This window comes from Anolis carolinensis, unplaced genomic scaffold (assembly GCF_035594765.1).
Source record: "Anolis carolinensis isolate JA03-04 unplaced genomic scaffold, rAnoCar3.1.pri scaffold_7, whole genome shotgun sequence".
NCBI lineage: Eukaryota > Metazoa > Chordata > Lepidosauria > Squamata > Dactyloidae > Anolis > Anolis carolinensis.
In genome coordinates this window covers 40,045,763-40,060,386 of record NW_026943818.1, presented here as the reverse complement: position 1 = coordinate 40,060,386, position 14,624 = coordinate 40,045,763, and the positions used below count along the sequence as shown (strand labels likewise).

The window sequence follows — 14,624 nt, the reverse complement described above, 5'->3', positions numbered from 1 at the left end:
GGTTTAGAGACAGTTTAAGATCAAGATAGTAGCGAAGATCGGGGAGAGTTTTTTGTTTTGTTTTTGTTTTTTGGGGAGAGGGGGAGGGGGAGGGAGGAGATAAACAAAAATGAAAGCTCAGGGGTTAAAAATCATCTCCATGAATGTGAACGGGCTGAATAATTGCATAAAAAGGAAACGGGTTTTTCACTTCTTATATAAAAATAAGGTAGATATAACTTGTATTCAGGAATCCCACTTTGTATCCAGAGACAAACATCTGTTAGTCCAAGATAAATTAGGTCAGTTATTTACTACATGCAATGTTAAGAAAACCAATGGGGTGCTGTTCTATATAAATAGGGAACTAAACCCAGAGAAAATATATGAGGATCAAGAAGGTAGAATATTAATGGTCAAAGTGAGGTTTCAGTATAAACATATTCTATTAGTAGGGATTTATGCACCCAATACAAATCAAAAAACATTTTATAAAAAACTATCTAACATCCTAGCTGAAGTAGGGGAGAAAGAAATGCTGTGGTTAGGGGACTTCAATGGGGTAATGGACACAAAAATAGACAGAAATAACAAAAGAAAAAAGGACTCTAAAGAAGGAAGACTTCCGGGCATCCTACAAAGAGACCTAAAACACTGGGATTTATATGATCTATGGAGGATACAAAAATTAGACAGAAGGGAATATTCATACTATTCCCATAGACATGGATCGTCATCCAGAATAGATTACATCTTTGCAACTAAGGAGTTGGTAACCAAAACAGAGAAGGTGGAATTTCTTCCTAGAGTATTTGCAGACCACAATCCGATGTTGCTACAGCTAAAAGGGGGTTTTTGGGAAAGGAAGCCTTGGAGATTAAATGACTACATATTAAAAGACCAAAAAATTAAGGAAAAGATCAGGCTAGGAATACAAAATTACATTAAAGAGAATGACAAGGAGGGCATAGCGGTAAAGACAGTCTGGGATGCAGGAAAAGCCGTGATAAGAGGTTTACTAATCCAACAACATGCCAACTGGTGTAAAAGAAAAAACAATATACAAGTACAGCTGCTTACCAAAATCAGAGATAAGGAGAAAGAATTAGAAAAGTCCAAGGTGGATAGGAAAAAAGTACAGCAAGAACTAGCAAAAGCCCAACAGCAATATGAATTATTTTTAACAAATGAATTAGAAAGAAAAATTATGTACAAGAGACATAATTTTTTTGAAAACGCGAATAAACCCGGTAGGCTCTTAGCGTGGCAGGTGAAAGATCATAGGAGAAGACCATTAATTGCCAGGATAAGAAACAAAGGGGAGACTATTTCAAATATAAGAAAGATTCAAAAAATCTTTGAAGTCTATTATAGAAACCTCTATAAAAACACGCAGATAGATACAAAAAAAATAGATCAGTACTTAGCAGATATGAAGGTCTCCAAACTTTCTGAAAGCATGAAATCAGACTTGGATAGACAAATTACATGGGAAGAACTGAACTCTGCCATTGATAAGGCCAAGCTAAATAAAACCCCAGGTCCGGATGGTTTCTCAGCTCTGTTCTACAAGTTGTATAAAGAAGAGTTAGGCCCGTTACTGCTCTCAACTATGAATCAAGTGCTCCAAACAGGAGAGATGCCAGAGTCCTGGGAGGAAGCCACAATAGTTCTGATACCCAAACAGGACAGAGATATGGAACAAGTGAAGAACTATAGACCTATCTCATTAGTCAATAACGATTATAAGTTATTTGCTGTAATCTTAGCAAACAGGTTGAAACAAATCTTAGTAAAAATAATACATGGGGATCAAGCAGGCTTCCTTCCGGGCAGACATCTGAGCCAAAATGTAAGAACTGTGCTAAATATAATAGAATATGCCGAACAAGACCCAAGCAGAGAGATTGCACTATTGTTTTTAGATGCAGAGAAAGCATTCGACAACGTGCGGTGGGAATATATGTTGAAAGTGTTGGAGCTCTTTGGAGTGGGACAACATTTTAGAAGGGCCATAGGAGCCATTTACTCTAGACAAAGGGCCAAGCTAAAAATAAACGACGAAATGACAAATTACATAGAAATTCAAAAAGGGACTCGACAAGGGTGTCCTCTGTCGCCGCTACTGTTTATTTGGATATTAGAAATTTTGAACATAAGAATCAGAGAGACCAGCGAAATCAAAGGAGTCAGGGTAAAAGGATACGAATTTAAAGGGAAGGCTTATGCAGACGATTTGGTCTGCTTCTTAAGGGAACCATTAAAAAGTACATGCACATTATTTGAGGTTATTAACAAATTTAGCATGGTGTCGGACTTCAAAATCAATAAGGAGAAATCGGTTTTTCTAACCAAAAATTTATCCAATTGTGATACGGCTGACCTAGAGAAACTGTCTAACTGCAAGGTAGTGCCAAGAGTAAAATATCTTGGACTATGGTTAACTAACAAAAACAGCAAACTCTATCAAAATAACTACGACAAAACGTGGAAGGAGATAAAAGGAGACCTTGAAAATTGGCAAAGACTCCAACTTACCTGGCTAGGGAGGATTGCTGTGATTAAAATGATGGTGCTACCCAAAATGCTGTTTATGTTTCAAAATTTACCAATTATCAAGGGGGTAAAGGTGTTTGAAAACTGGAAGAAAGATTTGGTTAAATTCATTTGGAATGGGAAAAAAGCTAGAATTGCCTATAGGAATCTTATTGATGTGAAGGACAGAGGGGGCCTGGCACTCCCAGATCTCAGATACTACTATGAAGCTGCTAACTTTAGCTGGCTAAAGGACTGGATTAAATTGGACAACAAAAAATTACTTAAATTAGAGGGACACAATTTAAGATATGGATGGCATGCTTATCTATGGGATGAAAAGGACAAGGTGAATAAAGAATTTAAAAGGCATATTATAAGATCCAGTCTCTTAACAACGTGGAAAAGATACAAGAAGGGGATAGAGCCCAAAACCCCTCTGTGGCTGCGCCCACTTGAAGCAGTCTTGAGACCAGCTACATGTATTGAAGTTGGAACGTATGAGGAATATTTAGTTAAAGAAAGAGGGCAATGGGCACTTAAGGGCAGAGAAGAATTAGGGTTAAAAGACTGGTTCAGTTTTTACCAACTGCATGATAGATTTAGAAAGGATGCGGTGGTGGGATTTGCATCCAAAAAATCCGAGTTAGAATGTATCTTTGACAGAGGCAACAAAGGCTTACTCTCAAGGCTTTATAAATTTATTCTAGACTACAACCTTGCAGACAACCAAATAAAAACCGTTATGATCTCTTGGGCCAGAGACTTTGGTAGAAACATAGACCTGGAAGAATGGGAATATCTCTGGAAAAAGGGGTTTAAATTCTCTCTGGCCGGCTCAATTAGAGAGAATATGTTTAAAATGTTCTACAGAACATACATAACTCCAGAGCTTCTGGCGAAAATAGAGAAAACAGAAGGAGGGGCCTGTTGGAGATGCAAGAAAGTAAAAAGAACATTCTTCCACACATGGTGGACCTGTAATATAGTTCAAGAATTCTGGATAAAAGTGGTGAAAGAAACAAATAATATGATTACCAATAAGGTCAAGAAGAACCCCGAGACATGCTTATTAGGTTTATTTAGAAGGCGTATTAGCGCAGGAGATGAAGAAATTTGCCAATATTGTTTTGTTGCGGCAAGACTAATAATTGCAAAAACATGGAAGGGGGAAGAAGAGCTAAGTATTAGAGATTGGAGAGACAAACTGGGGGGATATATCCAAATGGCCAAGCTGACAAATAGCAACAGAGGAGGAAATAATGAGGAGTTTGCAAATAAATGGAGGCTGGCACTTGGGTATTTGGAAAAGAAGACAAAGGTAGATTTGATGACAGCCATAAAGGGGATTTAGCGAAAGAAGATACAGGGGTAGTTGACGGTCAGTTACGCGATACTTACTGAGAGGTATCGGAGGTCTAGGAGGTTGGGTTCACGGGCGAGGGGTAAGGGGGACAAGGATAAGTTAAGGTACAACAATGGTATAGCAAATCTGTGATCATCCATTAGTTTAGCGACACTACAGTGCAAATTGTTATACCTGTTTGTATTTTTTTTTTGTTTCTTCTCTTTTTATTCCTTTTTTCTATTTTATTCCTTTTTTTCTGCGGTTGTATATGGATACATGTTATTTTAGTTACTGTTTTTCACTTTCATTAATTAAAAAAAAAAAGAGCACCAAAAAAAAAAAAAAAAAAAGAAAACCACACTACAAACTAGAGCAGAATCAGTACAAGAAAACCACACTACAAACTAGAGCAGGATCAGTACAAGAAAACCACACTACAAACTAGAGCAGAATCAGTACAAGAAAACCACACTACAAACTAGAGCAGGATCAGTACAAGAAAACCACACTACAAACTAGAGCAGAATCAGTACGAGAAAACCACACTACAAACTAGAGCAGGATCAGTACAAGAAAACCGCACTACAAACTAGAGCAGAATCAGTACAAGAAAACCGCACTACAAACTAGAGCAGGATCAGTACAAGAAACCCGCACTACAAACTAGAGCAGAATCAGTACAAGAAAACCGCACTACAAACTAGAGCAGAATCAGTACAAGAAAACCGCACTACAAACTAGAGCAGAATCAGTACAAGAAAACCGCACTACAAACTAGAGCAGAATCAGTACAAGAAAACCGCACTACAAACTAGAGCAGAATCAGTACAAGAAAACCTCACTACAAACTAGAGCAGAATCAGTACAAGAAAACCGCACTACAAACTAGAGCAGAATCAGTACAAGAAAACCGCACTACAAACTAGAGCAGAATCAGTACAAGAAAACCGCACTACAAACTAGAGCAGAATCAGTACAAGAAAACCGCACTACAAACTAGAGCAGAATCAGTACAAGAAAACCGCACTACAAACTAGAGCAGAATCTCCACTGCCTGGTACGGAGGGCACAATCGAAACCCTCCCGACAGATGGCCACCCAGCCTCGCAAGTGGAAGGTTCCTGGAGAAACAGGGCTCTACCATCATCAACAACAACAACAACAACAACAGAGTTGGAAGAGACACTCCAAAGAGCCCCCCACTCCACTGCCTGGTAAGGAGGGCACAATCGAAACCCTCCCGACAGATGGCCACCTAGCCTCGCAAGTGGAAGGTTCCTGGAGAAACAGGGCTATACAACAACAACAACAACAACAACAACAACAACAACAACAACAGAGTTGGAAGAGACACTCCAAAGAGCCCCCCACTCCACCGCCTGGTAAGGAGGGCACAATCCAAACCCTCCCGACAGATGGCCACCCAGCCTCGCAAGTGGAAGGTTCCTGGAGAAACAGGGTTATACAACAACAACAACAACAACAACAACAGAGTTGGAAGAGACACTCCAAAGAGCCCCCCACTCCACCGCCTGGTACGGAGGGCACAATCCAAACCCTCCTGACAGATGGCCACCCAGCCTCGCAAGTGGAAGGTTCCTGGAGAAACAGGGCTATACAACAACAACAACAACAACAACAACAACAACAACAACAACAGAGTTGGAAGAGACACTCCAAAGAGCCCCCCACTCCACCGCCTGGTAAGGAGGGCACAATCCAAACCCTCCCGACAGATGGCCACCCAGCCTCGCAAGTGGAAGGTTCCTGGAGAAACAGGGTTATACAACAACAACAACAACAACAACAACAGAGTTGGAAGAGACACTCCAAAGAGCCCCCCACTCCACCGCCTGGTACGGAGGGCACAATCCAAACCCTCCTGACAGATGGCCACCCAGCCTCGCAAGTGGAAGGTTCCTGGAGAAACAGGGCTATACAACAACAACAACAACAACAACAACAACAACAACAACAACAGAGTTGGAAGAGACACTCCAAAGAGACCCCCACTCCACTGCCTGGTACGGAGGGCACAATCCAAACCCTCCCGACAGATGGCCACCCAGCCTCGCAAGTGGAAGGTTCCTGGAGAAACAGGGCTATACAACAACAACAACAACAACAACAACAACAACAGAGTTGGAAGAGACACTCCAAAGAGCCCCCCACTCCACTGCCTGGTACGGAGGGCACAATCGAAACCCTCCCGACAGATGGCCACCCAGCCTCGCCAGTGGAAGGTTCCTGGAGAAACAGGGCTATACAACAACAACAACAACAACAACAACAACAACAGAATTGGAAGAGACACTCCAAAGAGCCCCCCACTCCACTGCCTGGTAAGGAGGGCACCAAAACTTCATGTTATAACAACAAATTTGACAGAAAAAGTAGTTCAATACGCAGTAATGCTATGTTGTAATTACTGTATTTACGAATTTAGCACCAAAATATCACGATGTAGTGAAAACATTGACTACAAAAATGCGTTGGATAATCCAGAACGTTGGATAAGCGAGTGTTGGATAAGTGAGACTCTACTGTACTTTATTTTTATATTATTATTATACATGGCTTAAATTCACCCCCAAAAAGGAAAAAAAATCTTAACTATCTAGAGAAAAGTAACTACAATATAATCGCACTTCAAGAAACTCATATTGCCCAGAAACATGCAAAATATTTAATAAATAAAAATTTAGGTAAGGTATTCTATTCTTCAGACATTAAAAAAGAAGCGAGGAGTAGCGTTATATATGGATGAAAGATTAAACCCTGCAGAGCTACATTATCTTTATATCATTATCTTATTATTGCCTTATTTTGTTTTTACATTATTATTGTGTTTATACTATTGTTGTATTATTACTTAATTTTTATATTATTATTATTAGGATTAAATTATTACTATGTTTATATAATTATCATCATATTATTACTGTATTGTTATTTTATTGTTACTACTGAGTTCGAAGACAGCCCGGGTCGGAGTAACCCATCGATCATTAAATAAATTAAATCTTATATTATTATAATATATTATCATCGTGTTGTTATCATTATTATTATTGTAATCATCATGATCATATTTGTTAAAATCCCACTCGGAGTGTTAAGACAGGCAAGCATATTATTATTATTATTATTATTATTATTATTATTATTATTATTATTATTATTATATTGTTATTATTGTGCTATTATTTTACAATATTCTTGTTTGTATTATTAATATTATTATATTATATTATTATTAATATTATTATTATGTTTATATTATATTATTATTCGTATTATTACTATATTATTATATTATTATTATTACTATTATTGTATTTTTATTATTATCATTATTATGATGTCTATATTATTGTCACTATTATTGTTGCATTATAATATTATTATTATGTTACTATCATTACTATATTTCTATTATTATTAATATTATTATGTTATTATTGTTATGTTTATATTATTATTATTATTATTATTATTATTATTATTATTATTATTTTATGACACAGCAAACATGCTGGATTTCATATCACAAAATCCCAAGTCGAACACTTCCCAAGTGTCTTGGACTGTGAGATGTATTATTATATTTTTATTATTATTATTATTATTATTATTATTATTATTATTATTATTATTATTATTGTGTGACCCATCAAACAAGATAGACATGCTGGATTTCATATCACAAAATCCCAAGTCGGACACTTCCCAAGTGTTTAGGACTGTGTGATGTATCTTCGGATGATGAGCGCAGATCCCAGTAGGGTGGCCTTTTGCAGCTGGCAGATCGTAATTTTGTCAATGTCTATTGTTTCCAAATGTCGCTGAGATTATTATTATTATTATTATTATTATTATTATTATTATTATTATTATTATTATGGCTTGACCGACTCACCCGTACTGACAGCCAAGGCGACCTCCGCTCTATGGGTGACGGACGGCGGGGAAGGGGCCACTTCCTGGGGCGAGGGGACGGATCGGGACCTCAGGCGCTTCCCCACGTGGCCCCCGTCCTGCAAAGAGAGAAAGGGGAATGAGTGTCCCTTCTGGCCACCCATCGGCCACCCAATGCCCTCGGGACTCACCGCTTGTCCACTCTCTGGCCTCGGACCCTTGGGGAGGGCCTTCTCTCCGTCCGAGGAGGAGGAGGACGAAGCAGTGTCCAGGCTGAACCTGATGGTAATAATAATAATAATAATAATAATAATAATAATAATAATAATAATAATAAATAAGAAACTCCTCAAAGCACAGTAGACAAAAACCCAGTACAAGAAAACCGCACTACAAACTAGAGCAGAATCCGTACAAGAAAACCGCACTACAAACTAGAGCAGAATCAGTACAAGAAAACCGCACTACAAACTAGAGCAGAATCAGTACAATAAAACCGCACTACAAACTAGAGCAGAATCGGTACAAGAAAACCGCACTACAAACTAGAGCAGAATCGGTACAAGAAAACCGCACTACAAACTAGAGCAGAATCGGTACAAGAAAACCGCACTACAAACTAGAGCAGAATCCGTACAAGAAAACCGCACTACAAACTAGAGCAGAATCAGTACAAGACAACCGCACTACAAACTAGAGCAGAATCAGTACAAGAAACCCGCACTACAAACTAGAGCAGAATCCGTACAAGAAAACCGCACTACAAACTAGAGCAGAATCGGTACAAGAAAACCTCACTACAAACTAGAGCAGAGTCGGTACAAGAAAACCGCACTACAAACTAGAGCAGAGTCGGTACAAGAAAACCGCACTACAAACTAGAGCAGAGTCAGTACAAGAAAACCGCACTACAAACTAGAGCAGAATCAGTACAAGAAATCCGCACTACAAACTAGAGCAGAATCAGTACAAGAAACCCGCACTACAAACTAGAGCAGAATCAGTACAAGAAAACCGCACTACAAACTAGAGCAGAATCAGTACAAGAAAACCGCACTACAAACTAGAGCAGAATCAGTACAAGAAATCCGCACTACAAACTAGAGCAGAATCAGTACAAGAAACCCGCACTACAAACTAGAGCAGAATCAGTACAAGAAAACCGCACTACAAACTAGAGCAGAATCAGTACAAGAAATCCGCACTACAAACTAGAGCAGAATCAGTACAAGAAAACCGCACTACAAACTAGAGCAGAATCAGTACAAGAAAACCGCACTACAAACTAGAGCAGAATCGGTACAAGAAAACCGCACTACAAACTAGAGCAGAGTTGGTACAAGAAAACCGCACTACAAACTAGAGCAGAATCAGTACAAGAAAACCGCACTACAAACTAGAGCAGAATCAGTACAAGAAAACCGCACTACAAACTAGAGCAGAATCAGTACAAGAAACCCGCACTACAAACTAGAGCAGAATCAGTACAAGAAAACCGCACTACAAACTAGAGCAGAATCGGTACAAGAAAACCTCACTACAAACTAGAGCAGAATCCGTACAAGAAAACCGCACTACAAACTAGAGCGAATCAGTACAAGAAAACCGCACTACAAACTAGAGCAGAATCAGTACAAGAAACCCGCACTACAAACTAGAGCAGAATCAGTACAAGAAAACCGCACTACAAACTAGAGCAGAATCGGTACAAGAAAACCTCACTACAAACTAGAGCAGAATCCGTACAAGAAAACCGCACTACAAACTAGAGCAGGATCAGTACAAGAAAACCGCACTACAAACTAGAGCAGAATCAGTACAAGAAAACCGCACTACAAACTAGAGCAGAATCAGTACAAGAAACCCGCACTACAAACTAGAGCAGAATCAGTACAAGAAAACTGCACTACAAACTAGAGCAGAATCGGTACAAGAAAACCTCACTACAAACTAGAGCAGAATCCGTACAAGAAAACCGCACTACAAACTAGAGCAGAATCAGTACAAGAAAACCGCACTACAAACTAGAGCAGAATCCGTACAAGAAAACCGCACTACAAACTAGAGCAGAGTCAGTACAAGAAAACCGCACTACAAACTAGAGCAGAGTCAGTACAAGAAAACCGCACTACAAACTAGAGCAGAGTCAGTACAAGAAAACCGCACTACAAACTAGAGCAGAATCCGTACAAGAAAACCGCACTACAAACTAGAGCAGAGTCAGTACAAGAAAACCGCACTACAAACTAGAGCAGAGTCCGTACAAGAAAACCGCACTACAAACTAGAGCAGAGTCAGTACAAGAAAACCGCACTACAAACTAGAGCAGAATCCGTACAAGAAAACCGCACTACAAACTAGAGCAGAGTCAGTACAAGAAAACCGCACTACAAACTAGAGCAGAGTCAGTACAAGAAAACCGCACTACAAACTAGAGCAGAGTCCGTACAAGAAAACCGCACTACAAACTAGAGCAGAGTCCGTACAAGAAAACCGCACTACAAACTAGAGCAGAATCCGTACAAGAAAACCGCACTACAAACTAGAGCAGAGTCCGTACAAGAAAACCGCACTACAAACTAGAGCAGAGTCAGTACAAGAAAACCGCACTACAAACTAGAGCAGAATCCGTACAAGAAAACCGCACTACAAACTAGAGCAGAGTCAGTACAAGAAAACCGCACTACAAACTAGAGCAGAGTCCGTACAAGAAAACCGCACTACAAACTAGAGCAGAGTCCGTACAAGAAAACCGCACTACAAACTAGAGCAGAATCCGTACAAGAAAACCGCACTACAAACTAGAGCAGAATCAGTGCAAGAAAACCGCACTACAAACTAGAGCAGAATCAGTACAAGAAAACCGCACTACAAACTAGAGCAGAGTCCGTACAAGAAAACCGCACTACAAACTAGAGCAGAGTCCGTACAAGAAAACCGCACTACAAACTAGAGCAGAATCCGTACAAGAAAACCGCACTACAAACTAGAGCAGAGTCCGTACAAGAAAACCGCACTACAAACTAGAGCAGAGTCAGTACAAGAAAACCGCACTACAAACTAGAGCAGAATCCGTACAAGAAAACCGCACTACAAACTAGAGCAGAGTCAGTACAAGAAAACCGCACTACAAACTAGAGCAGAGTCCGTACAAGAAAACCGCACTACAAACTAGAGCAGAGTCCGTACAAGAAAACCGCACTACAAACTAGAGCAGAATCCGTACAAGAAAACCGCACTACAAACTAGAGCAGAGTCAGTACAAGAAAACCGCACTACAAACTAGAACTGACAGCTGGCACCACAAAACACTGCCCGCATCATCCGAAAATATATCACACAGTCCTAGACACTTGGGAAGTGTTCGACTTGTGGTTTTGTGATACGAAATCCAGCATGTCTATCTTGTTTGCTGTGTCATAATAATAATAATAATAATAATAATAATAATAATAATAATAATAATAATAATAATAATAATACACTGGGACCCCCTTCCCTGGCTTGTGCCAGAGTCTTTGCACGTGGATCTTCGAATCCTCGTATGATGATGATGATGATGATTTCGGGGCCGGACTCACCTGTCCTGGGCCAGTCCCGGACAGGCTTCGAAGCTGCAGGAGCAGACGTGGGCCTTCTCGTCCAGCAAGTGGGGCGCCCCATCCGGACGGGGGGCCGGGACCCCCGAAAGGCCCAGGTCCCGGTAATACTCCGACCCCTGGAGAGCCCCGTCCAGCGAGGGAAGGTCTTCGCTGCTGCTGTGCGCTCGCGCATCGAGGGAGGAAAGGTCGTCCTCCTGGAAGAAAAAGAATAAAAAATAACAATAATAATAATAATAATATTTGCAGTACCTATTAATCTACTCACGTTTGCATGGTTTCAAACTGCTAGGACGGCAGGAGCTCAGGCTCACGGCGGGAGCTCACCCCGCTCCGCCATGTCGGACTGCTCACCTTTCAGTTCAGCTACTGGCAGTACCTATTGATCTACTCATATTTGCATGATTTGAAACTGCTGGCTTTGCACGAGCTGGGGCTAACGTCCAGGAGCTCTCTCTGCTCCCGAGATTCGAACCGCCGACCTTTTGGTTTGCAAGTGCAGCTGCTTGCAGTACCTATTAATCCACTCACATTTGCATGTTTTCAAACTGGAGCTGGGGCTAACGATGGGAGCTCACCCCCTTCCTGGAATTTGCGCTGCCGTTTCGGTCCACAAGTTCAGCTACAGGCAGTACCTATTGATCTACTCACATTCTAATGTCTTCAAATTCTGGAATCGAACTGCCGATGTTTTGCTGCCCAAGTTCAGCTACTTGCAGTACCTATTGATCTACCCATATGTGTGTTTCCAAACTGCTAGGTTGGCAGAAACTGGGGCTAACAGCGGGAGCTCACCCCATTCACCATATTCGAACTGCCAACCTTTCGGTCCGCAAGTTCAGCTACATGCAGTACTTATTGATCTACTCACATTTGTATGTTTTCAAAGTGCTAGGTTGGCAGGAGCTGGGGCTAACGGCGGGAGCTCACCCCGCTCATCGGATTCAAACCGCCAACCTTTCAGTCTGCAGGTTCAGCTACTTGCAGTACCTATTGATGTACTCGCATTTGCATGTCTTCAAACTGGTAGGTTGGCAGGTGCTGGGGCTAACGGCAGGAGCTCACCCCGCTCACCAGATTCGAACCACCAACTTTTTCATCTTATGTTCTACTCTCAGTACCTGGCTGCTTCCTACCTAGGGGACTCCATTGTTGGCCAACTTGAATACCATTGAATAGCCTTGCAGCTTCAAAGCCTGGCTGCTTCCTACCTAGGGGACTCCATTGTTGGCCAACTTGAATACCATTGAATAGCCTTGCAGCTTCAAAGCCTGGCTGCTTCCTACCTAGGGGACTCCATTGTTGGCCAACTTGAATACCATTGAATAGCCTTGCAGCTTCAAAGCCTGGCTGCTTCCTACCTAGGGGACTCCATTGTTGGCCAACTTGAATACCATTGAATAGCCTTGCAGCTTCAAAGCCTGGCTGCTTCCTACCTAGGGGACTCCATTGTTGGCCAACTTGAATACCATTGAATAGCCTTGCAGCTTCAAAGCCTGGCTGCTTCATACCTAGGGGAGTCCATTCTTGGCCAACTTGAATACCATTGAATAGCCTTGCAGCTTCAAAGCCTGGCTGCTTCATCCCAAGGGGACTCCATTGTTGGCCAACTTGAATACCATTGAATAGCCTTGCAGCTTCAAAGCCTGGCTGCTTCATCCCGAGGGGACTCCATTGTTGGCCAACTTGAATACCATTGAATAGCCTTGCAGCTTCAAAGCCTGGCTGCTTCATACCTAGGGGAGTCCATTGTTGGCCAACTTGAATACCATTGAATAGCCTTGCAGCTTCAAAGCCTGGCTGCTTCATCCCGAGGGGACTCCATTGTTGGCCAACTTGAATACCATCGAATAGCCTTGCAGCTTCAAAGCCTGGCTGCTTCATCCCGAGGGGACTCCATTCTTGGCCAACTTGAATACCATCGAATAGCCTTGCAGCTTCAAAGCCTGGCTGCTTCATACCTAGGGGAGTCCATTCTTGGCCAACTTGAATACCATTGAATAGCCTTGCAGCTTCAAAGCCTGGCTGCTTCATACCTAGGAGAGTCCATTGTTGGCCAACTTGAATACCATTGAATAGCCTTGCAGCTTCAAAGCCTGGCTGCTTCATACCTAGGAGAGTCCATTGTTATCCAACTTGAATACCATTGAATAGCCTTGCAGCTTCAAAGCCTGGCTGCTTCATCCCGAGGGGACTCCATTCTTGGCCAACTTGAATACCATTGAATAGCCTTGCAGCTTCAAAGCCTGGCTGCTTCATCCCGAGGGGACTCCATTCTTGGCCAACTTGAATACCATCGAATAGCCTTGCAGCTTCAAAGCCTGGCTGCTTCATACCTAGGGGAGTCCATTCTTGGCCAACTTGAATACCATTGAATAGCCTTGCAGCTTCAAAGCCTGGCTGCTTCATCCCGAGGGGACTCCATTGTTGGCCAACTTGAATGCCATTGAATAGCCTTGCAGCTTCAAAGCCTGGCTGCTTCATCCCGAGGGGACTCCATTCTTGGCCAACTTGAATACCATTGAATAGCCTTGCAGCTTCAAAGCCTGGCTGCTTCATCCCGAGGGGACTCCATTCTTGGCCAACTTGAATACCATTGAATAGCCTTGCAGCTTCAAAGCCTGGCTGCTTCATACCTAGGAGAGTCCATTGTTATCCAACTTGAATACCATTGAATAGCCTTGCAGCTTCAAAGCCTGGCTGCTTCATCCCGAGGGGACTCCATTCTTGGCCAACTTGAATACCATCGAATAGCCTTGCAGCTTCAAAGCCTGGCTGCTTCATACCTAGGGGAGTCCATTCTTGGCCAACTTGAATACCATTGAATAGCCTTGCAGCTTCAAAGCCTGGCTGCTTCATACCTAGGAGAGTCCATTGTTGGCCAACTTGAATACCATTGAATAGCCTTGCAGCTTCAAAGCCTGGCTGCTTCATCCCGAGGGGACTCCATTCTTGGCCAACTTGAATACCATTGAATAGCCTTGCAGCTTCAAAGCCTGGCTGCTTCATCCCGAGGGGACTCCATTCTTGGCCAACTTGAATACCATCGAATAGCCTTGCAGCTTCAAAGCCTGGCTGCTTCATACCTAGGAGAGTCCATTGTTATCCAACTTGAATACCATTGAATAGCCTTGCAGCTTCAAAGCCTGGCTGCTTCATCCCGAGGGGACTCCATTCTTGGCCAACTTGAATACCATTGAATAGCCTTGCAGCTTCAAAGCCTGGCTGCTTCATACCTAGGAGAG

General features: G+C 41.9%; 2 protein-coding genes across 4 annotated transcripts in view; one reads left to right on the top strand and one right to left on the bottom strand.

Annotated features, from left to right (window-relative positions):
- The window catches only part of LOC134293232 (uncharacterized), a 183,464-nt gene that overhangs the window by 69,250 nt on the left and 99,590 nt on the right, over window positions 1-14,624 (top strand). The window lies entirely within an intron of this gene.
- The window catches only part of arhgef18 (Rho/Rac guanine nucleotide exchange factor 18), a 120,735-nt gene that overhangs the window by 76,584 nt on the left and 29,527 nt on the right, over window positions 1-14,624 (bottom strand). For all 3 annotated transcript variants that reach the window (XM_062960198.1, XM_062960196.1, XM_062960197.1), the window contains exons 3-5: window positions 11,362-11,576; window positions 7,972-8,059; window positions 7,782-7,899 (exon numbers count right to left, since the gene is read on the bottom strand). In XM_062960198.1, the coding sequence (XP_062816268.1) occupies window positions 7,782-7,899; window positions 7,972-8,059; window positions 11,362-11,576 (421 nt within the window). The remainder of the gene's footprint in view (window positions 1-7,781; window positions 7,900-7,971; window positions 8,060-11,361; window positions 11,577-14,624) is intronic.